The sequence below is a fragment of the Nerophis lumbriciformis genome, linkage group LG29 (genome assembly GCF_033978685.3).
Source record: "Nerophis lumbriciformis linkage group LG29, RoL_Nlum_v2.1, whole genome shotgun sequence".
NCBI classification, from domain to species: domain Eukaryota; kingdom Metazoa; phylum Chordata; class Actinopteri; order Syngnathiformes; family Syngnathidae; genus Nerophis; species Nerophis lumbriciformis.
This window is the reverse complement of record NC_084576.2, coordinates 21,992,501-22,016,782: the sequence shown is the minus strand read 5'-3', so window position 1 is coordinate 22,016,782 and position 24,282 is coordinate 21,992,501. Positions and strand designations below refer to the sequence as shown.

The 24,282-nt window shown below is 40.5% G+C and overlaps 1 protein-coding gene across 5 annotated transcripts in view; it reads left to right on the top strand.

Annotated features, from left to right (window-relative positions):
• kif21a (kinesin family member 21A) overlaps positions 1–24,282 on the top strand; it is an 89,175-nt gene that overhangs the window by 12,951 nt on the left and 51,942 nt on the right. For all 5 annotated transcript variants that reach the window (XM_061924752.1, XM_061924751.1, XM_061924750.2 and 2 more), the window contains exons 2-3: positions 18,628–18,850; positions 20,587–20,769. In XM_061924752.1, coding sequence (XP_061780736.1) covers positions 18,628–18,850; positions 20,587–20,769 — 406 coding nt within the window. The remainder of the gene's footprint in view (positions 1–18,627; positions 18,851–20,586; positions 20,770–24,282) is intronic.

The following is a 24,282-nucleotide window of genomic DNA, read 5'->3' as shown; positions in this document are numbered from 1 at the left end:
ATATCAAAATGGCCCTCGCATGCTTTTATTTTTCAGTGTGCGGCTTTCACTGGAAAATACAGACAACACACGATATAAAAAATATCAATTGGGCTGATGTGTTTTTTTAATACGATCATCAAGCTGTTTCTAAGTCACTAATCCTTAAGGGTGCAAAAAAAATCGATTAACATCCGAATCGCAATTTTTATTCATCCCAATTCTAAATAAATTCATAACTTAAAAGAATCAATTTACATTTTAAAATTTTTATTTTTCAAAATACGATTTTTTTGCCTTTTCTGTGCAACCAGATGGCGCTTTTCAAACCTTTAAAAAAAAATAAAAAAAAAATATATATATATATATATATATATATATATATATATATATATATATATATATAAAATAAAGATTTATTATAGGTAGTATTTTTATTACCAAATAATGCATCGCTAGAATTGATTTGAATAGGAACCGGATCGAGTCGTTAGGTGTCCAAAGATTCACACCCCTGCTACACTGTAGGAGGATACAAGAAGTCTGGCGAACCGCTAACCTAGATCTCTGGGATGGAAATGGGCGGACCAATAGGAAGGATAGTATCAGCATATATTGTCGATACTGCAGTGATTAGATTGATATTTTTTATCATCACAAAAACCATTTTTTTGGCACCTTTTAGCGATGACTCCTGCTAGCCAGTCCTGGCCTGCAGGTAAACACTTCCTGTCCCCTCTCACCTGGAAGCCTGGAACATCAAACACACGTAAAAGAGCTTCTAAGAAGTCTTACAATTAAAAACAAAGTGTGTGTCCAGTTGAGGAGTGTCCTTTAAAAGTGGCCGTGCTCCCACAAATAGGAGGTGGATGTAACTCTGTAGCGTCCAAACCTCACAAATAGGACGCAGACGGTCAGGAATACTGCAGCGGCTCTATTTGACACGCAGAGTTATTTATACCAACGCACAAGCCAGGCCTGCATTTTGTCTGTGAGCTCAGTGCTGTGTCACGTCCTGTAGACGTCACCTACCAAGTCCACATCTTCACCACCTTAAACGTCACTTACCAAGTCCACATCTGCACAGTCTTAAATGTCACCTACCAAGTCCACATCTTCGTTTTAAACGTCACCTACCCAGCCCACATCCTCGTTTTAAACGTCACCTACCAAGTCCACACCTGCTTCACCTTAAAAGTCACCTACCAATTCCACATCTTCACCGTCTTAAACGTCACCAAGTCCACATCTGCACTGTCTTAAACGTCACGTACCAAGTCCACACCTGCTTCACCTTAAACGTCACCTACCAAGTCCACATCTTCACCGTCCTAAACGTCACCTACCGAGTTCACACCTGCACCGCCTCAAACGTCACCTACCGAGTCCACATCTTCACCGTCTTAAATGTCACCTACCGAGTCCACATCTTCACCATCTTAAACGTCACCTACCGAGTCCACACCTGCTTCACCTTAAACGTAACCTACCAAGTCCACATGTTCACTGTCTTAAAAGTCACCTACCAAGTCCACATCTTCACCATCTTAAACGTCACCTACCGAGTCCACATTTTCACCGTCTTAAACGTCACCTACCAAGTCCACACCTTCACCGTCTTAAACGTCACCTACCAAGTCCACACCTTCACCGTCTTAAACGTCACCTACCAAGTCCACACCTTCACAGTTTTAAACGTCACCTACCAAGTCCACACCTTCACCGTCTTAAACGTCACTTACCAAGTCCACATCTGCACCGTCTTAAATGTCACCTACTAAGTTTACATTTTCGTTTTAAACGTCACCTACCAAGTCCACATCTTCGTTTTAAACGTCACCTACCAAGTCCACACCTGCTTCACCTTAAACGTCACCTAAGTCCAAATCTGCACCGGCTTAAACGTCACCTACCAAGTCCACACCTGCACCGCCTTAAACGTCACTTACAAAGTCCACATCTTCACCGTCTTAAACATCACCTACCAAGTCCACACCTGCTTCACCTTAAACGTCACCTACCAAGTCCACATCTTCACCATTTTAAACGTCACCTACCAAGTCCACATCTTCACCGTCTTAAACGTCACCTACCAAGTCCACATCTTCACCATCTTAAACGTCACCTACCCAGTCCACATCTTCACCATCTTAAACGTCACCTACCGAGTCCACATCTTCACCGTCTTAAACCTCACCTACAGAGTTCACACCTGCGCCGCCTCAAACGTCACCTACCGAGTCCACATCTTCACCGCCTTAAATGTCACCTACCGAGTCCACATCTTCACCTTCTTAAACGTCACCTACCGAGTCCACATCTTCACCTTCTTAAACGTCACCAACCGAGTACACACCTGCACCGCCTCAAACGTCACCTATGGAGTCCACACCTGCCCCGCCTCAGACGTCACCTACCGAGTCCACACCTTCTGCAGCGTCTTTAACGTTACCAACCGAGTCCACACCTGCACCGCCTCAAACGTCACCTACGGAGTCCACACCTGCCCCGCCTCAAACGTCACCTACCGAGTCCACACCTTCTGCGCCGTCTCAAACGTCACCTACCGAGTCCACACCTGCCCCGTCTCAAACGTCACCTACCGAGTCCACACCTTCTGCACCGTCTCAAACGTCACCTACCGAGTCCACACCTGCACCGCCTCAAACGTCACCTATCGAGTCCACACCCGCACAGTCTCAAACGCCACCTACCGAGTCCACATCAGCATCACCTTAAATGTCACCTACGGAGTCCACACCTGCACCATCTCAAACGTCACCAACTGAGTCCGCACCTGCTCCATCTTAAACGTCACCTACCGAGTCCACACCTGCACCGTCTCAAACGTCACCTACCGAGTCCACACCTTCTGCACCGTCTCAAACGTCACCTACCGAGTCCACACCTGCACCGCCTCAAACGTCACCTATCGAGTCCACACCCGCACAGTCTCAAACGCCACCTACCGAGTCCACATCAGCATCACCTTAAATGTCACCTACAGAGTCCACACCTGCACCATCTCAAACGTCACCTACCGAGTCCACACCTGCACCATCTCAAACGTCACCAACTGAGTCCACACCTGCTCCATCTTAAACATCACCTACCAAGTCCACACTTGCACCACCTTAAATGTCACCTACCGAGTCCACACCTGTCCTGGATCTATACTGACCATGTTCACCTGAACCACCATGGTCCATCCCCCACCTTGTCACCGACAGTGGTCTACCAATCATATCTTGCTCAATGTTAGAGCGAGAACCCTATTGGTTTTTTGGAGGCCAAATGTCAACTCAGCCTGGTCTTCTTGCTAACTCTTCTAGCGACTCTTCTGTCACTCATTTTTGCTCTTGCCCTCTGAGCAAGAACCCTACTACTTAAGGTCCTCGTGTACACATTTAGGTCAAACTTCTTTACAGAGGAGTCGACCTGAAAGCAAGAAGCCTAAGTGTTTTGAATCATACCACTTCAAGGTAGTTGAGGTCAAAGGTCGATTGTGTACCAATTAGTGGCTCTCTGACTGTTTGCGACGTGCGTTTTCTCCTGTACTTGAACCAAACATACTAGCAGCAACACCCATTAGTGTGTAATAATGAATGAATGTGTGATTATGAAACAGAACATGCACCAGGTAGTGATGTCAGTGAAAGAAGGGTCAAGAACCCTATTGATTTTTAAAAGGTGCATGGTTTGATCTGGAAAAAAAGCAAAAATCAACAGAATTCTTGACCTTTTTTTTCAAAGGCTGCACAACTATTGTTCTGAGAAGGGAAAGTGTCAAGAAGCCTGTAGATTTTATAAAGGATGCACGGGTCTTGAGCTTCAAAGAAAGTGAAAGATGTGCCATAAACCTTTTTTGATTTTAAAGGATGTAAAGGTATTGTTTTGCAAAGCGAAAGTGTCAAGAACCCTTTTGATTTTTAAAGGATGCATGGGTCTTGATCTGCAAAGTGAGTGTCAAGAACCCTATTGATTTTAAAGAGTGCATAGTCTTGATCTGCAATGGTAGTGTCAAGAACCCTGTTGATTTTCAAAGGATGTACGGTACTGTTTTGCAAAGTGAAAGTGTCAAGAACCCTATTGATTTTAAAGAGTGCATGGGTCTTGATCTGCAAAGTGAGTGTCAAGGACCCTATTGATTTTTAAAGGATGTACGGTATTGTTTTGCAAAGTGAAAGTTTCAAGAACCCTATTGATTTTAAAGAGTGCATGGGTCTTGATCTGCAAAGTGAGTGTCAAGGACCCTATTGATTTTAAAGAGTTCATGGGTCTTGATCTGCAAAGTGAGTGTCAAAAATTATATTGATTTTCAAAGGATGCATGGGTCTTTCTACGAAGTGAGAATGTCAAGAACCCTATTGATGTTCAAAGGATGCACGGGTCTTGATCTGCAAAGTGACTGTTAAGAACCCTATTGATTTTCAAAAAATGCATGGGTCTTGATCTGCAAAGTGAGTGTCAGGAACCCTAATGATTTTCAAAGGGTGGATGGGTCTTTACAAAGGGAAAGTGTCAAGAACCCTTTTGATTTTTAAAGGATGCACGGGTCTTGATTTGCAAAGTGAGTGTCAAGAACCCTAATGATTTTCAAAGGGTGCATGGGTCTTTTATAAAGTGAAAGTGTCAATAACACTATTGATTTTTGAAGGATGCATGGGTCTTGATCTGCAAAGTGTGTCAAGAACCCTATTGATTTTCAAAACACGCATGGGTATTGATTTGCAAAGTGAGTGTCAAGAACCCTAATAATTTTCAAAGGGTGGATGGGTCTTTATAAAGGGAAAGTGTCAAGAACCCTATTGGTTTTTAAAGGATGCATGGGTCTTGATCTGCAAGGTGAGTGTCAAAAACCATATTGCTTTTCAAAGGATGCATGGGTCTTTATCTACGAAGTGAGAATGTCAAGAACCCTATTGATGTTCAAAGGATGCACGGGTCTTGATCTGCGAAGTGAGTGACAAGAACCCTAATGATTTTCAAAGGGTGCATGGGTCTTTACCTACCAAGTGAGAGTTTTTAAGAACCCTATTGATTTTTGAAGGACACATGGGTCTCGATTTACAAAGTGATTGTCAAAAGAACCCTAATGATTTTCGAAGGGTGCATGGGTCTTTATCTACAAAGTGAGAGTGTCAAGAACCCTATTGATTTTTAAAGGATGCCAGTGCTTGTGGTGAGACAGGAATGTGTTCTAATGTCTGTCTTTCCTGTCCATGTTGACGTCTCCATTGCATCGCTCTGACACCCCCCCTCGCTCAATCTGCTCTCTGACCTTTGACCCGCAGGAAGCGGCAAAGCCGTTATCAGCGTGCCAGAGTGACTTTGTGTGACCTTGTTTATTTGGTTTTCCAAAAGGTCTATGGAATCATTGTGTGTGTGTGTGTGTGTGTGTGTGTGTGTGTGTGTGTGTGTGTGTGTGTGTGTGTGTGTGTGTGTGTGTGTGTGTGTGTGTGTGTGTGTGTGTGTGTGTGTGTTCTGGCAATGCTTACTTAATGGGGACATGGCTCTCTTTACACAGTCACCTTTAGGGGACCTCTGACGGTATGGGGACAAAAAAACAGGTCCCCTAAAGGGAAGCCTTTTTAAATGATAGTCAGATCCATTCTGAAGATGCCTAAGTGATTTTTAAGCTTTGGCCCATAAAACATGTTTACTGGTTAATTTGAGTGTGAGACATTTACAGCTGTAGTGCTGTATTCTGAGGATCATGTCATATTTAATTTGAACTTTTTTTTTTTTTTAATGGTCCTCAGTAGTCACGTACAAATTTGTATGAATTATGCAAAATTATTTAAATTATTTGGACCCCATGAACCATATTAAAGGCCTACTGAAACGCACTACTACCGACCACGCAGTCTGATAGTTTATATATCAATGATGAAATCTTAACATTGCATTATCTTACTAAAGTGCAATTTTAAATTTTGTGTGAAATATCCTGCTGAAAACGTCTCGGTATGATGACGCCTGCGCTTGACGTCACGGATTGTAGAGGACATTTTGGGACAGCATGGTGGCCAGCTATTAAGTCGTCTGTTTTCATCGCAAAACTCCACAGTATTCTGGACATCTGTGTTAGTGAATCTTTTGCAATTTGTTCAATGAACAATGGAGACAGCAAAGAAGAAAGCTGTAGGTGGGAAGCGGTGTATTGCGGGCGGCTGCAGCAACACAAACACAGCCGGTGTTTCATTGTTTACATTCCCGGAAGATGACAGTCAAGCTTTACCATTGGCCTGTGGAGAACTGGGACAACAGAGACTCTTACCAGGAGGACTTTGAGTTGGATTCGCAGACGCGGTACCGTGAGTACTCATGCAGCTGCGGCTTCCAAACATTTGATCGCGAGTCGTACGTGCGTGCCGCTATGTGCATGTCACGTACGTAACTTTGGGGACTTTGGGGAAATATATGTGCTGTATGAACTTTGGGGAGGTGAACGGTACTTTGGGCTGTGGAATTGAGTGTGTTGTGCAGGTGTTTGAGTTGTATTGGTGGGTTGTATGGACGGGAGGGGGGAGGTGTTTGTTATGCGGGATTAATTTGTGGCATATTAAATATAAGCCTGGTTGTGTTGTGGCTAATAGAGTGTATATATATGTCTTGTGTTTATTTACTGTTGTAGTCATTCCCAGCTGAATATCAAGTCCCACCCGCCTCTCACAGCATCTTCCCTATCTGAATCGCTCCCACTGCCCTCTAGTCCTTCACTCTCACTTTCCTCATCCACGAATCTTTCATCCTCACTCAAATTAATGGGGAAATCGTCGCTTTCTCGGTCCGAATCGCTCTCGCTGCTGGTGGCCATGATTGTAAACAATGTGCGGATGTGAGGAGCTCCACAACCTGTGACGTCACGCTACTCGTCTGCTACTTCCTGTACAGGCAAGGCTTTTTTATCAGCGACCAAAAGTTGCAAACTTTATCGTCGATGTTCTCTACTAAATCCTTTCAGCAAAAATATGGCAATATCGCAAAATGATCAAGTATGACACATAGAATGGACCTGCTATCCCCGTTTAAATAAGAAAATCGCATTTCAGTAGGCCTTTAAGTCCTTTTCCCCAGGGTCCCCAGTAAGAATGATCAGCACATTACTTCATCAATCCAGAGATTTAAAGACGTGTAAGAGCTAACTGGGCAGTGGCCATTTTACACCATTTTTTTGTGTGCCTCCACAACCTGTAGAAAGGGAGGTCCCTACAAGTGATGATCAAAAACTTGGTCCCCATTCCAAATGATAACCTGTGTGTGTGTGTGTGTGTGTGTGTGTGTGTGTGTGTGTCCAACACTACACTAGTGAGGATGAGGAGCTCAGGTCAGCGAGGCCTCGGTGAAGGCTTGTTTTTGCAGGCAGACTCCCAGTGGTGCAAATGTGTTGTCGTGTCCTTCTGGTTACTGTTGACACTCACAGGCTTGCATAATAATCCTGCACGTTTCAATCCTTCTTCCTTGGTAGTTTTAGCGTTAGCAAGCGCTAGTCGCCAGGTGGAAACCACAAAGAATCTAGAGCAGTGGTTCTTAACCTGGGTTCGATGGAACCCTAGAGGTTCGGTGAGTCGGCCTCAGGGGTTCGGCAGAGGTCAAAGCACACCCGACTCATCGTGTAAATAAAAACTTCTCCCTATCAGCGTAATACGGATACGGCAACAGCAGAAGTCAGACTGATTTGCAGGTGTGTAATTTGTTGTGAGTTTATGCACTGTGTTGGTTTTGTTGTTTGAACAAGGTGATGTTCATGCACGGTTCCTTTTGTGCACCAGTAAAAAAACATGGTAACACTTTAGTATGGGGAACATATTCACCATTAATTAGTTGCTTATTAACATGCAAATTAGTAACATATTGGCTCTTAACTAGTCATTAATAAGTACTTATTAATGCCTTATTCGGCATGGCCTTATTATAACCATAACCCTCTAACCCTGGCCCTAACCCTAACCAAATAACTCTAAATTAAGTCTTTGTTACTTAGAATATGTTCCCCTAGAGCAGGGGTCGGCAACCCGCGGCTCCGGAGCCGCATGCGGCTCTTTGAACACTCTGATGCGGCTCAGCTGCATACTTGACGACCCCCGATTTTCCCGGGAGACTTCCGGATTTCAGTGCCTCCCGCAGAAAACTCCCGGGATTAATATTCTCCGATTTTCACCCTTACAATAATAATAAGGGCATGCCATGATGGTACAGCATTTAGCACCTTTTACAATCTGTTTAAATAGCGTGCCAGCCCAGCCTCTTGTTATATGCATCTTCTGCTTGCACACGTAAAAGACAGCAAGGCATACTTGGTCAACAGCCACACAGGTTACACTGACAGTGGCCATATAAAACAACTTTAACACTCTTACTAATAATGCGCCACACTTTGAACCAAAACCAAACAAGAATGACAAACACATTTCGGGAGAACATCTGCACTTTAACACAACATAAACACAACAGAACAAATACCCAGAATCCCCCCCCCCCTGTGCGTCGGTTGAGGTGGGCTGGGTTTGGTAGCGGGGTGTATAATGTAGCCCGGAAGAGTTAGGGCTGCATGGGATTCTGGGTATTTGTTCTGTTGTGTTTATGTTGTGTTACGGTGCAGATGTTCTCCTGAAATGTGTTTGTCATTCTTGTTTGGTGTGGGTTCACAGTGTGGCGCATTATTAGTAAGAGTGTTAAAGTTTTTTATACCGCCACCGTCAGTGTAACCTGTGTGGTTGTTGACCAAGTATGCCTTGCTGTCATTTACGTGAGCAAGCAGAAGCCCCATACAACGTGTGGCTGGGCCGGCACGCTGGTTGTAGTGGGCGCCAAATGCTGTACCATCCCGGCAATCGGGAGGGTTGACAAGTATGACGCTGTCAAGCGCCGGTTATATAAAACCCCATTCATATAAAACCCCGTTCATATAAAACCCACGGGCCGCACTAACATTCAATGTTCATATTAAGGTGTGGGCCGCATGTCTGAGGCCCTTGGTTTATACATAGCACAAAGCAAAAAAAAACTTTGTATGCAGTGTTATTTCATTTTAAATTTCAAAAGATTTTTTGTGGCTCCCATTGTTTTCTTTAATTTGTGAAACTGGTCAAAATAGCTCTTTGACTGGTAAAGGTTGCCGACCCCTGCCCTAGAGTCCAAAAAACTCTAAATTAAGTCTTTGTTACTTACAATATGTTCCCCATACTAAAGTGTTACCAAAAACATATAACTTTGTCTTGAATTTGAAAAAAAAAAAACATTTTATTTTTCACTAATGAAGGGTTCGGTGAATGCGCATATGAAACTGCTGGGGTTCGGTACCTCCAACAAGGTTAAGAACCACTGATATAGAGAATATTTGGAAACGATCGACACTCACCGGCAGCAAACGGAGGTTTGAACCCAAATCTCCTGACTGTGTGTTTTACGTGCTAACCACTGGGCCACCGTGCGGCATTAATCAGGAAAAAAAGGGATTGTTTACATCAACTATTTTACCCAAAATACACGGTAAGGCTATAAAGTGGGTTTTATCCGGTGGCGCATTTATTCGAACATTCGGTAAAATACTCAAATACTAAAATAATCGATAGCTGCAGACTTAGCAACACAACCGTTAATTCCTGACTATACAGTAAATTGCTACTTTTTTCCTTTTGACCTTGTGGTTCATTTAAAGATTTTTCTTCCCTGAAGCCCATAATACAAATGCTTTAAAAAACAACAAAAACTAAGCAAATACACTGAATAGGTCTGTTATTGTTTGTGTTACGGCGCCATCTTTTGGACGAGTTCGCTCACTGCAGGTGCTGCATTGCCCCTGAGCTTACAACCGGAAGCACAAGTGCCGTTCAGTCTTCCAGTCGTCCATAGCGGTTCTACTCGTATGGATTCTTCCTTCATCGCTCCAAGCAACGTTTGTAAGTTTTACGATATAACTAAAACAATTTCTACTTACTAAACCGTCCCATGTGTGATGTCTGTAGGAGCGTTTTCATGCATATTTGTACGCGCTATCGTAATGTAATGACGCCAGCGTCGTTAGCATTAGCTAATATGCTAACACGTTTACGAGTGTCTGTTAGTATTATTAACTTACAACGGCATTCTTTTTGTATTGTTTCAGTTTCACAAATTCCTCAGTAAATTCACCAAAACGTCACTGTGGAGTCTTAGTTTTGCAGCTAGCGGGTCCATGACAATGACTTCTGTTTTGTTCGATCAGCCGTTTTACTGCCATGTTACAGGCACCGTTTGGAAACAATTAAGGTGTGTAAATAAACATTTACAGAATATTTCTGTGTAAGTAACTCATTTCACAACGTATATATCTGCGGTTTATAGTCCAGTGTGGCTAATATATGGAATTTTTTTTTTCTTTCTAAAATTTAGTGCGCTCTTTAGTCCAAAAAAATAAGGAACATGCATGCTACCTTCGTTTCTTAACACTCCTCATTGGTCCTCCAGAGAATAAGACGGCGAAAACGGTATAATGATAAACCATGGTAAAACTTCCTACGGTTAGTATTACTGTTTTAAATTAAAATGATCGTAAAACCGCGATTGATAACACTTCGATAAACCCGCTGACATTGCTCATTTACTGGCAGACGCAAGCTGTAGCGACAGCTGGCTTAAATGCTAACATGAAAACGAGACATTTACGCCTTTTCCATTAAAAGACGACGTTCCCCGACATAAACTTGCATAAACATGTTACAGTCTGAGCAACTAAGATGTTAACGTGACGCACCCAACACACGTTTTTTTTCTTTATCAATAAAGATATTAAAAAGTTATAACCGAATAAGACAGCCAGAACAATATTACAATATATTCTGCCAAGTAAGTAAATTGAGTGGCTATTTATTTATTGTGTTTAATTTTTTTTATATAAAACTTGGTTATAAGTGTGTATAAGTACTTTTTGAGCACAGTCAACAATACTGTGATCATTTAGGTGACAATAACTGGTGCTATAACATTTTAACATCGTTGCATCCCTAATGGTATTGTAGGCACACTGTATCAAAGCTCAGTTTTTAAAATATATTGTTTTTGAATGGTAACCCATTTGTTAAAAAAATGCGTCTGCCACAAATATGTCCTGTAGGAAACACGGGGGTTGACTATTCTCTGGATGGTGAATCAACCATAAATCAACCATGAAGATGTTGACGATAAATGCAGAGCTCCGCTTTTTTTCCCCTTCTTGGACTCTTTGACACAACCGGACAACCGTTTTATCCTCCATGAATCGGCTTATGTCTTTTAATTCATCCTCTGCTGGTCTCCGTGGCAACAGCCTCCTCTGTGCCACGCACCAGTAGGATACCAGCGTGCGTGCGTGCATGAGGTCATAATCAGATCATATTTAGTGTTGAGTCAGAGGAAGTAGACCTCAGCTTTGTCTGCTCCTTTCTTGTGGAGTGTGACGGCACAAGATCTGTATCAAACATTCTGTCTTTACAGTGAGGTATTTTTATTGACTGTCGACAAAATTAACCCAGAAAAACGGAGCAAAAAGTGTTGAAATGTAGATTCCTAATTCAAACCCCAAAAACCAGTGAAGTTGGCACGTTGTGTAAATGGTAAATAAAAACAGAATACAATGATTTGCAAATGATTTTCAACTTATATTCAATTGAATAGACTGCAAAGACAAGATACTTAACGGTCGAACTGGAAAACGTTATTTTTTGCAAATATTAGCTCATTTGGAATTTGATGCCTGCAACATGTTTCAAAAAAGCTGGCACAAAAGACTGAGAAAGTTGAGGAATGCTCATCAAACACTTATTTGGAACATCCCACAGGTGAACAGTCTAATTGGGAACAGGTGGGTGCCATGATTGGGTATGAACGCAGCTTCCATGAAATGCTTAGTCATTCACAAACAAGGATGGGGCGAGGGTCACCACTTTGTCAACAAATGCGTGAGCAAATTGTTTAAGAACAACATTTCTCAACCTGCTATTGCAAGGAATTTAGGGATTTCACCATCTACGGTCTGTAATATCAAAAGGTTCAGAGAACCTGGAGAAAGCCGAAAACCAACATTGAATGCCCGTGACCTTTGATCCCTCAGGCGGTACTGCATCAAAAACCGACATCGGTGTGTAAAGGATATCACCACGTGGGCTCAGGAACATTTCAGAAAACCACTGTCAGTAACTACAGTTTGTCGCTACATCTGTAAGTGTAAGTTAAAACTCTACCGTGCAAAGCGAAAGCCGTTTATCAACATCACCCAGAAATGCCGCCGGCTTCGCTGGGCCCAAGCTCATCAAAGATGGACTGATGCAAAGTGGAAAAGTGTTCTGTGGTCTGACGAGTCCACATTTCCAATTGTTTTTGTAAACTGTTGACGTTGTATCCTCCGGAACAAAGAGGAAAATAACCATCCGGATTGTTATAGGCGCAAAGTTCAAAAGCCAGCATCTGTGATGGTAGGGGGGTGTATTAGTGCCCAAGGCATGAGTAACTTACACATCTGTGAAGGCACCATTAATGCTGAAAGGTACATACAGGTTTTGTTGCCATCCAAGCAGTGTTATCATGGACGCCCCTGCTTATTTCAGCAAGACGATGCCAAGCCACGTGTTAGGACAGCGTGGCTTCATAGTAAAAGAGTGCGGGTACTAGACTGGCCTGCCTGTAGTCCAGACCTTTTCTCCCAATGAAAATGTGTGGCGCATTATGAAGCCTAAAATACCACAACGGAGACTCCGGACTGTCGAACAACTTAAGATGTACATAAAGTAAGAATTCATCTGAAAAGCTTCAAAAATTGGTCTCCTTAGTTCCCAAACATTTACTGAGTGTTGTTAAAAGGAAAGGCCATGTAACACGGTGGTAAAAATGCCCCTGTGCCAACTTTATGGCAATGTGTTTCTCAGTTGGAACTTTAAATATCTTGTCTTTGCAGTCTATTGAATTGAATATAAGTTGAAACGGATTTGCAAATCATTGTATTCTGTTTTTATTTGCGAATTACACAACGTGCCAACTTAACTGGTTTTGGGTTTTGTAATAACAATGATGAAATGTGTTGACACCTACTTTATATACTCTATTTTCCGTACTATAGAGCGCACCGGTATATAAGCCGCACCCACTAAATTTGAGAAGAAGAAGAATATTTTTCCATATATTAACCGCACTGGACTATCAGCCACATTGTGAAATGAGTTATTTACACAGAAATATTTTGTAAATGTTTATTTACGTACCTTAATAGTTTCCAAACACGGCAGTAAAACGACTGATCAAACAAAACAGAAGTCGTCATCGTGGACCCACTAGCTGCGCAATCGAGCTCTCCAATCAGCTAAACAGACTCAATAACCCCACGGTGGGGTTTTGGTGAATTTACTGAGGAATTTGTGAAACTGAAACAATACAAAAAGAATGCCGTTGTAAGTTAATAATACCAACAGACACTCGTAAACATGTTAGCTTATTAGCTAATGCCATTGCATCACGATAGCACGTACAAATATGCATGAAAACGCTCCTACAGACATCACACATGGGACGGTTTAGTAACTAAACATTTTTTTAGTTATGTTGTAAAATTTACTAAAGTTGCTTGGAGCGATGAATGAATAATCCATATGAGTAGAAACGCTATGGACAACATTAAAACGGGAAAAGGGGGCCCACAGCACATTATCCTTGAGATTTTTTATTATCACATCTTTTGTTAGTGTTTTATTGTTTATGAAGTCAGGAAATATGTCCTTGGACACATGAGAACTTTATGACCAATGTATGATCCTGTAACTACTTGGTATCGGATTGATACTACAATCCGGTAGTATCACCCAAAGCTAATGTGAAGTATCAAACAACAGAAGAATAAGTGATTATTACATTTTAACAGAAGTGTAGATAGAACATTAAAACAGAAAGTAAGCAGATATTAACAGTAAATGAACAAGTAGATCAATAATCATCATAATGTTGACAAAATAATAGAACAGGAAATTACATAATATGTTACTGCATACGTCAGCAGACAAATTAAGAGTCTTACTTACTAATAAAAGACAAGTTGTCTAGTATGTTCACTATTTTATTTTATGATAAAATTGTTTGATTGCAATAAGAAACATATGCTTAATGTACCATTAGATGCATTGTCAAAACAAAGCCAGTGATGACATTTATCTTTTGTGTTCCCCTTTATTTAGAAAATTATCCAACTTGTTTGGATGTGCGAAACAATGGAGGAGCATCATGAGAATGTATTAAAGGAACTTCATTGTCACGCCAGCACACACGTCTTTTAACACCTTCTCTTATCTCGGTCGTCTAATGGCCGATGGTCGCCAGACAACGCGTCTCCGCACCCTGATGACCTTTAACCCCAACCTTTCCTGACCTGGAACCTCAACTCCGTCCCTCAGTCGGTACTCCCAGAATTAGACGAGAGATGGCAACTGCTTTTTTGGGGGCGGGGAGGTAAATGTTGCCCATCATTAACAATCCTTATGTAAGACGAGAACACACGTTTTTTTTAATGCATTCTAACTCGTAAATAAACACTAGCAATAGTCAGCTAACAATGGAGGTGATAGGATTTGCTATAAAAAGTGCTCTAAAACATCCAAAAACATTTTATGTACACACTGTAAGTACATATGTACTGTAATATTCATAACAACATGTAATATTTATGTATTTTGCTCATTATTAGCATACAGCGTTGTATTAATTTCACAAACGTATTACATCATTTGTTATTTCCTTCAACAACAACAACAACACTACTAATCATGGCAGACTTCATGAGAGACAACAAAGACTACTTTGGGACAAATTATCAATTTTTGAGCCTGAATATAGGGAGGATGATCTACAAGTTTTACAAGCCGAGTTATAAGCAGATACAGCACGTAGCAGAATTGCTAAGTACTAAACAAAAATATAAACTCTGAACATAATAAAACAATCGCTTACTGTGCAATGTTTTCTCTCACTGGGGTGTTTATATCTTCCCGTTTGAATGAAGAATTCATCATAATCCTCATGCGGGTTAAAAAATGTAAAAAAGTTCTGGAAACGAGCGTCTTTTTGTGTCTTTTTCGCCATTTCCGGGTCTAAGTTGGATGTCAAAGTTGACTAAATTGTGGGTTTATGTCCACAACCTTCTACTATCCAGGGGAGAGGCATTATTTATAATCTAGAATGAACTTTTACAGACTTCAGCGGTTCAATTTGTCAATATGGCAGCATAAGCTAGTTAGCTGCTAAAAAAGTAGTTCCTCGGTGTTAGCGCTTATAATAACAATATTGCTAATACTTAGGTAATATGCATGTAAAGGGAGCACTGTTGGCGTTTTTTGGATGTTTTTATGAGGGATTTATGGGCGCTATAGATTGCTCCCATTAGTTAGCTGACATTTGCTCGCATTTATTTACTCGTTAGAATGCATAAAATGAGTAAAACATGTGTTCTTGTCTTACATAAGGATTGTGAATGATCCCAAAACAAAGTGCAGTTCCATTTTTAATGAACAACTTGGCGTCTTTTGCCAGGATTACTGCACTAATTCAGCTAAACCAAGAGCGGCTTGTTCCTGCTCCCCGGGATCACGTCGATCCAACATTCTTATGGTCAATGCTGGAATAAGTTTACCAGCCTTTTTGACCTTCATAATTGGACGGGCCACGTGTCCCAATACTTTAGTCCAAACGGCGTAAGCGTTACCAGTAAACGTGGCGTCTTTGTCGGTGGGTGACCGTGACCTCGGCCTCCATGTGCCTATTCACGCACACAAAGGCCGCACTGTGCTGGACTCCAGCATTGTCCTGGGGGGCACAATGAGGCTGTTCTCCACGCCTTCAGGTGGTTTTAAAAAAAATGTTTTTAATCCAAGCCGGGATAAAAGTCTGGATCCTGATCACAGGAGACAACGCGGAGCATGAGAAGGGTGCTATGTAGCATATTGGACCTTTCACGTGTTCATCAGTGGGATGGTGAAGCGAGCTGACAGGCCGAGGAGACGCAGAGTCATGGTGTCGACAAGCGTGATCATTCCTGCACGCTCATTGTTGGCACCGACGTTTTCTTGATTTGATCGTTGAGGGAGAGCGGAAATGTGAGGGCAGCTGATTCTGTACGCTAGTCTGTATTAAACTTCATTTGAATTAGAAATGTACAGACCAACTGTAATGTTGCACAAGTCTACTCCTCCATGGTAATTCCTCGCTCAATTTACTGTTAGGGTACTCTGTTTTCCATTTTTTACACAGTACAGCAATCTATTTGTGGGTGGAAGGGGCAGTATATACACACATATACTGTATGTATACACACACACAAATATATATATATATATATATATATATATATATATATATATATATATATATATATTACACACACACGTATATACACAAATACGAACATATATATGCACATATATACATGCACATATATATATATATATATATATATATATATATATATATATATATATATATATATATATATATATATATATATATACACACACACACACACACACACACACACACACACATGTATGTATATATATGTATACAGACATATACAAAACCCGTTTCCATATGAGTTGGGAAATTGTGTTAGATGTAAATATAAACGGAATACAATGATTTACAAATCCTTTTCAACCCATATTCAATTGAATGCACTACAAAGACAACATATTTGATGTTCAAACTCATAAACTTTTTTTTTTTTTTTTTTTTTTGCAAATAATAATTAACTTAGAATTTCATGGCTGCAACACGTGCCAAAGTAGTTGGGAAAGGGCATGTTCACCACTGTGTTACATGGCCTTTCCTTTTAACAACACTCAGTAAACGTTTGGGAACTGAGGAGACACATTTTTTAAGCTTCTCAGGTGGAATTCTTTCCCATTCTTACAGCTTAAGGTGTTCAACAGTCCGGGGGTCTCCGTTGTGGTATTTTAGGCTTCATAATGCGCCACACATTTTCAATGGGAGACAGGTCTGGACTACAGGCAGGCTAGTCTAGTACCAGCACTCTTTTACTATGAAGCCATGTTGATGTAACACGTGGCTTGGCATTGTCTTGCTGAAATAAGCAGGGGCGTCCATGGTAACATTGCTTGGATGGCAACATATGTTGCTCCAAAACCTGTATGTACCTTTCAGCATTAATGGCGCCTTCACAGATGTGTAAGTTACCCATGTCTTGGGCACTAATACACCCCCATACCATCACAGATGCTGGCTTTTCAACTTTGCGCCTATAACAATCCGGATGGTTCTTTTCCTCTTTGGTCCGGAGGACATGACGTCCACAATTTCCAAAAACAATTTGAAATGTGGACACGTCAGACCACAGAACACTTTACGTTACCCTCCCGGTAACAATTAGAGATGCTACCTCAGTAGAAGCATTTAAGTCCCATCTTATAACTCATTTGTATACTCTAGCCTTTAAATAGCCCCCCTGTTAGACCAGTTGAACTGCCGTTTCTTTTCTTTTCTCCTCTGCTCCCCTTTTCCTTGAGGGGGGGGGCACAGGTCCGGTGGCCATGGATGAAGTGCTGGCTGTCCAGAGTCGGGACCCGGGGTGGACCGCTCGCCTGTGCATCGGCTGGGAACATCTCTGCGCTGCTGACCCGTCTCCGCTCGGGATGGTGTCCTGCTGGCCCCACTATGGACTGGACTCTTACTATTATGTTGGATCCACTATGGACTGGACTCTCACAATATTATGTCAGACCTACTCGACATCCATTGCTTTCGGTCTCACCTAGAGGGGGGGGGTTACCCACATATGCGGTCCTCTCCAAGGTTTCTCATAGTCATTCACATCGACGTCCCACTGGGGTGAGTTTTTCCTTGCCCTTATGTGGGCTCTGTACCGAGGATGTCGTTGTGGCTTGTGCAGCCCTTTGAGACACTTGTGATTTAGGGCTATATAAATAAAGATTGATTGATTGATTGATTGACCTTGGACGCCCCTGCTTATTTCAGCAAGACAATGCCAAGCCACGTGTTACATCAACGTGGTATAGTAAAAGAGTGCGGGTACTAGACTGGCCTGCCTGTAGTCCAGACCTGTCTCCCATTGAAAATGTGTGGCGCATTATGAAGCCTAAAATACCACAACGGAGACCCCCGGACTGTTGAACAACTTAAGCTGTACATCAAGCAAGAATGGGAAAGAATTCCACCTGAGAAGCTTAAAAAATGTGTCTCCTCAGTTCCCAAACGTTTACTGAGTGTTGTTAAAAGGAAAGGCCATGTAACACAGTGGTGAACATGCCCTTTCCCAAGTACTTTGGCACGTGTTGCAGCCATGAAATTCTAAGTTAATTATTATTTGTAAAAAAAATAAAAAAAAGTTCAAGAGTTTGAACATCAAATATCTTGTCTTTGTAGTGCATTCAATTGAATATGGGTTGAAAAGGATTTGCAAATCATTGTATTCCGTTTATATTTACATCTAACACAATTTCCCAACTCATATGGAAACGGAGTTTGTACTTAAGGCAGAAAGCGGGTTGGAGCTGAAATAATTGCATTAAGTGCTCGCTCTGTCGGGGGCCGCCATTAGCCACGAGCTAACTACGCAGCCTCCCTTCGCGAGCAATAGCGTTCCACATAATCAGCAATCAATGTTGTCTTTCCCCGCAGGATCCGTCCTCAGCTGGCCCGGGAGAAGATCGAAGGATGCCACATCTGCACGTACGTGATGCCCGGGGAGCCCCAGGTCATCCTGGGCAAGGACAAGTCCTTCACCTACGACTACGTCTTCGACATGGACTCCCAGCAGGACGCCATCTACGGCGCCTGCACGGAGAAGCTGATCGAGGGCTGCTTCGAGGGCTACAACGCCACCGTCTTTGCATACGGACAGGCGAGTCTTTGTGCTTTGGGCCGCAGCTGCCGGGGCCCCCCCACTCCACCCCATGGGGCCCTCGGCGGCTTGGACGAGCAAGCACGCTGGTGTCTGGTGGACGAAAGTAGATATACTGTACAGTAAAGACTACGAAAACACTAGTTTGTACTCTACTATATCAGCCATTATTTATACCACTACTACACACTAATGTTGATTGTGATTATTTCACAGGCTACATACATATATACATACATCTAGGGATGTCCGATAATGGCTTTTTGCCGATATTCCGATATTGTCTAACTCTTTAATTACCGACACCGATATCAACCGATACCGATATATACGGTCGTGGAATTAACACATTATTATGCCTAATTTGGGCAACCAGGTATGGTGAAGATAAGGTCCTCTTTTAAAAAAAAAATAATAATAAAATAAGATAAATAAATTAAAAAACATTTTCTTGAATAAAAAAGAAAGTAAAACAATATAAAAACAGTTACATAGAAACTAGTAATTAATGAAAATGAGTAAAATTAACAAAACGATACCGATAATTTCCGATATTACATTTTAAAGTATTTAACTCTACATACATCCATTCATATTATCCATTAACTGTTAGCATGGTAACATGAGCGTGCTACCCTTTTCTAGCCAATTTTGCAGCCTAATGCCTCAGACTCATAACTTGGTGTTTTTAACATTAATGTTAACATGCTAACTTTTTTAGCCAATTTTGCAGCTGAACACCTCAGTCACATGACTTGGTACTTGACACGTGCAAACTGTTAGCATTGTAACATTAGCCTGCTAACTTTTTTTTAGCCAATTTTGGAGTCAAATGCCTCAGACTCATAAGATGCTATTTTTCATATAAATATTAGCATGCTAACTTTTTTGCCAACATTGTAACATTAGCCTGCTAACTTTTTTAGCCAATTTTGCAATCAAATGCCTCAGACTCATATGTTGCTATTTTTCATATAAATATTAGCATGCTAACTTTTTTTGCCAACATTGTAACATTAGCCTGCTAACATTTTTTGCCAATTTTGCAGTCAAACGCCTCAGACTCATATGTTGCTATTTTTCATATAAATATTAGCAATGCTAACTTTTTTAGCCAATTTTACAGCCAAACACCTCAGGGTCCTAGGACTTGGTACTTGACACATGTTAACTGCTTGCATGGTAACATTAGCGTGCTACCTTTTTTTTGCCAGTTTTGCAGCCTAAAGCCTCAGAATCATTTTACTCGGTATTTTTCACATACATTTTAGCATGATAGCGTGTTAACTTTTTTATTTTTTTTGCCAATTTTATAGCCAAATGCCTCAAAGTCATACAACTTAGTAATTGATGCATGCGAACAATAGCATGCTAACTTTTTCAGCCAATTCAACAGCCCGGAAGCCTCAGACTCGTAGAACCTGGTATTTTTCCACATAAATGTTAGCATGCTAACTCTTGTAGCCAATTTTGCAGCCTAACGCCTCAGTCATATAAATTTGTAACTGATACAAGTTAACTGTTGGCATGCTAACGTTAGCATGCTAACTTTTTAAGGTAATTTTACATGCGTAAGCTTCATAGTCATATAACTTTGTACATGACACATTCTACCTGTAAGTTCAGCTTTGGCAATTCAGCATCTTTACTGCTGCACAGCATTCTTCCATGCACTGTCATGACCATTCCAGCAGGGGGCGATGTACAGTGTTCACTCTTGTTGTGTCTCCATGCAGACGGGTTCAGGGAAGACCTACACCATGGGCACGGGTTTTGACGTCAACATCGCGGATGAAGAACTGGGCATCATCCCCCGCGCCGTCCACCACCTCTTCGAGGGCATGGAGGAGCGCCGGCAGGCCGCCCGGGACCAGGGACGCCCCGTGCCCGAGTTTAAGATCAACGCTCAGTTCCTGGAGGTACAGTCGCGACAAGCTGCCAACTGAGGTGCAGCAGCTGTCGCCAGCAGGGGGTTGGGGGGGTGGGGGTGCTGACGGAGGAGTTAACGAGGAACCGTGTCAGCAGGCACGTGTGCTGCCCTGTCACTCGGTGACACCGCTCACATTCCGAGAAGAAATCAAACCTCTCAATCTGTAATTCTGTCTCCACTGGCAGTTTTCTCCACGCGAGGTAGTAATAAATGAGTCGATAAATGAGTCGAGTCATTTAAATATCAATGAAAAACAATTTGAATGCAAGAGGGTTCGCTCTGTGCACCGTCTCAACTAGAGATGTCCGATAATGGCTTTTTTGCCGATATTCCGATATTGTCCAACTCTTAATCACCAATTCCGATATCAACCGATACCGATATATACAGTCATGGAATTAACACATTATTATGCCTAATTTTGTTGAGATGCCCCGCTGGATGCATTAAACAACGTAACAAGTTTTTCCAAAATAAATCAACTCAATTATGGAAAAAAATGCCATATTTATTGTTGAAGTCACAAAGTGCATAATTTTTTTTAACATGCCTCAAAACAGTAGCTTGGAATTTGGGACATGCTCTCCCTGAGAGAGTATGATGAGGTTGACTTGGGCGGGGTTGTATATTGTTGCGTCCCGGACGAGTTAGTGCTGCAAGGGGTTCTGGGTATTTGTTCTGTTGTGTTTATGTTGTGTTACGGTGCGGATGTTCTCCCGAAATGTGTTTGTCATTCTTGTTTGGTGTGGGTTCACAGTGTGGCGCATATTTGTAACAGTGTTGAAGTTGTTTATACGGCCACCCTCAGTGTGACCTGTATGGCTGTTGACCAAGTATGAATTGCATTCACTTGTGTGTGTGAAAAGCCGTAGATATTATGTGATTGGGCCGGCACGCAAAGGCAGTGCCTTTAAGGTTTATTGGCGCTCTGTACTTCTCCCTATATCTGTGCACACAGCGATGTTTTAAAAAGTCATAAATTTTACTTTTTGAAACCGATACCGATAATTTACGATATTACATTTTAAAGCATTTATCTGCCGATAGCATCGGACATCTCTAGTCTCAACTCTTCAGCCTGTCCAATAGTAGAACCGAATAAGTGAAGCCGAGTGAATCCTTTTGTCAGTCATCCACAATCTTTGTCTATAGCTCAGGGGTTCTTAACATTTTTGACTTGAGGGCCCAACTTTTCCACTACAGAGGGGCCTGGGTCCCCACTCAAATTTCAACACTGAATTTGTGATTTTACTCTTGACTTTAATCGTGTTCATTAATTATATCTAACCTACGTACAGTTTAACAGGACACACCTTGCCAAATGATATGAATGCATGTATTAATCACAAAGATTATCAAGGCTTAGGTCAGGCTGATTATAAAAATAAATACTAATCAAATATACTGCAAAAAGGGACAATAACACAGTGCTAAAATAAATACATTCTAACTGAATTATTAATAAATATTATGTTTTTTAAATAAACTGCCAATGAAATTTAAGTGCCAATGAAAATACAGCTTTACCACCATAGTCATATTTTTTTGCGCTTAAGAAACTTCTCTATGACTTCAGCTCCAGACTTCTTTTATTTGTTTCATATTGTCATTACTGCCACAAGTGGCGAAAAAGTGTATTACAAATGAGTACCGCCGTGGCACATACGGACCACTAGGTTAGCACGGTAACATTAACTTTATTAGCCAATTTTTTTTTTCAGCCGAATGCCTCGGCCTCATAACTTGGTATTTTTCACATAAATGTTAGCATGCTAACTTTTTTAGCCAATTTTGCAGCCGAACATCTCAGTCATATATATTTTAGAACGTGACACATGCTGTAGGCATGCTAACATTAGCGTGCTAACTTTTTAAGCTAATTTTGCAGCCAAATGCCTCAGACTCATAACTTGGTATTTTTCACATTAATGTTAGCATGCTAACTTTTTTAGCCAATTTTGCAGCTGAACATCTCAGTCCTATAACTTGGTACTTGACACATGCTGTTGGCATACTAACATTATTAGCGTGCTAACTTTTTTAGCCAATTTTGCAGCCGAATGCCTCAGACTCATAACTTGGTATTTTTCACATAAATGTTAGCAATACTCAGGACGATTATAAGTTTTTATTGCTGGGTTGTTTTCGTTTGTTTTTTTTATGCCCTTTTTCTTATAGAAACATTTTTTTATGGCAATCACACAAAATATGCAATATTTTCCCCCAAAATTCTGAAAGTGAAATATTTGATCTGAATTAATTGAAGCCTTGAATAGTTCAGTAATTCATATCAATGATTTTGTTGAATGAGTTGTTGTTTTTTTTGTTTAAAGTCTCACTTAAATTCTTTAGGAATCCAATAGGGTCCTACTCACAAAAGTGTTAAAATAAATCATACGTTATTATTGATTTTTTTTTTTTTAACTATTTAATGCCTAAATCTGTAAATTGACTTCAGAGCTATCCCTTGATTGAAAGTTGTATTTTTTTTTTTGTTTGTTTGTTTGTTTTATGCACTTTTTGTCATATAATCTTTTTTTATGGCAAACACACAAAATGTATGCAATATTTTTCCAAAAAATATTTCAAAGTGAAGTATTTGATTTGAGGTATTTGGAGCCTTGAATATGTCAATTCATAAAAACATTGATTTTGATTCATTATTTTTTAAGCAATGAGTTAAGAAAAATACCACTAGAATTATTTAGGGATCCATAAGGGTCCCACTCATAAAAGTGTTCAAATAAATCGTACATTATTTTATTTGTTTTTACTTTCAATGCCTAAATCTGTAGATTAACTTCATTTCTATCCATTTATCCCTTGATTGAAAGTTTAATTTTTTTTAAAAATAGTTTTGTTGTTTGTTTTATGCACTTTTTGTCATATAATCTTTTTTTATTGGCAAACACACAAAATGTATGCCATGTTTTCCTAAAAAGTATTTCAAAGTAAAATATTTGATACAATATAATTGGAGTCTTGAATACGTCAATTCATAACATTGATTTTAATTCATTATGATTTTTTAAGCAATGAGTTAAAACAATAAATCTCACTAAAATTATTTAGGATTCCATTAGGGTCCTACTCATAAAAGTGTTAAATTAAATCATATTATTATAAAAAAAAATTTACTTTCAATGCCTAAATGTGTAGATTAACTTCAGAGCTATTGTTGATTGAAAGTTTAAAAAAAAATAAAAAATATATATATATACAGTATATCTTTTTTTATTTTTGTTTTATGCACTTTTTGGTTATAATTTTTTTTTATTGCAAACATACAAAATATGCAATATTTCCCCCCCAAAAAATGTATTAGGCTAGTTTAGTGCTTATTGATTATTTTGATAAGCACCCAACACTCCACCATGACCATACATAGTATCATTTGTCCATAAAATTGTTATAAGTACACCTCTGCCTAACATTATATCCTTATTAACATTGAATAAAACAAAATATAAATAAATGTAGATCAATTTACAACAAAAAATAA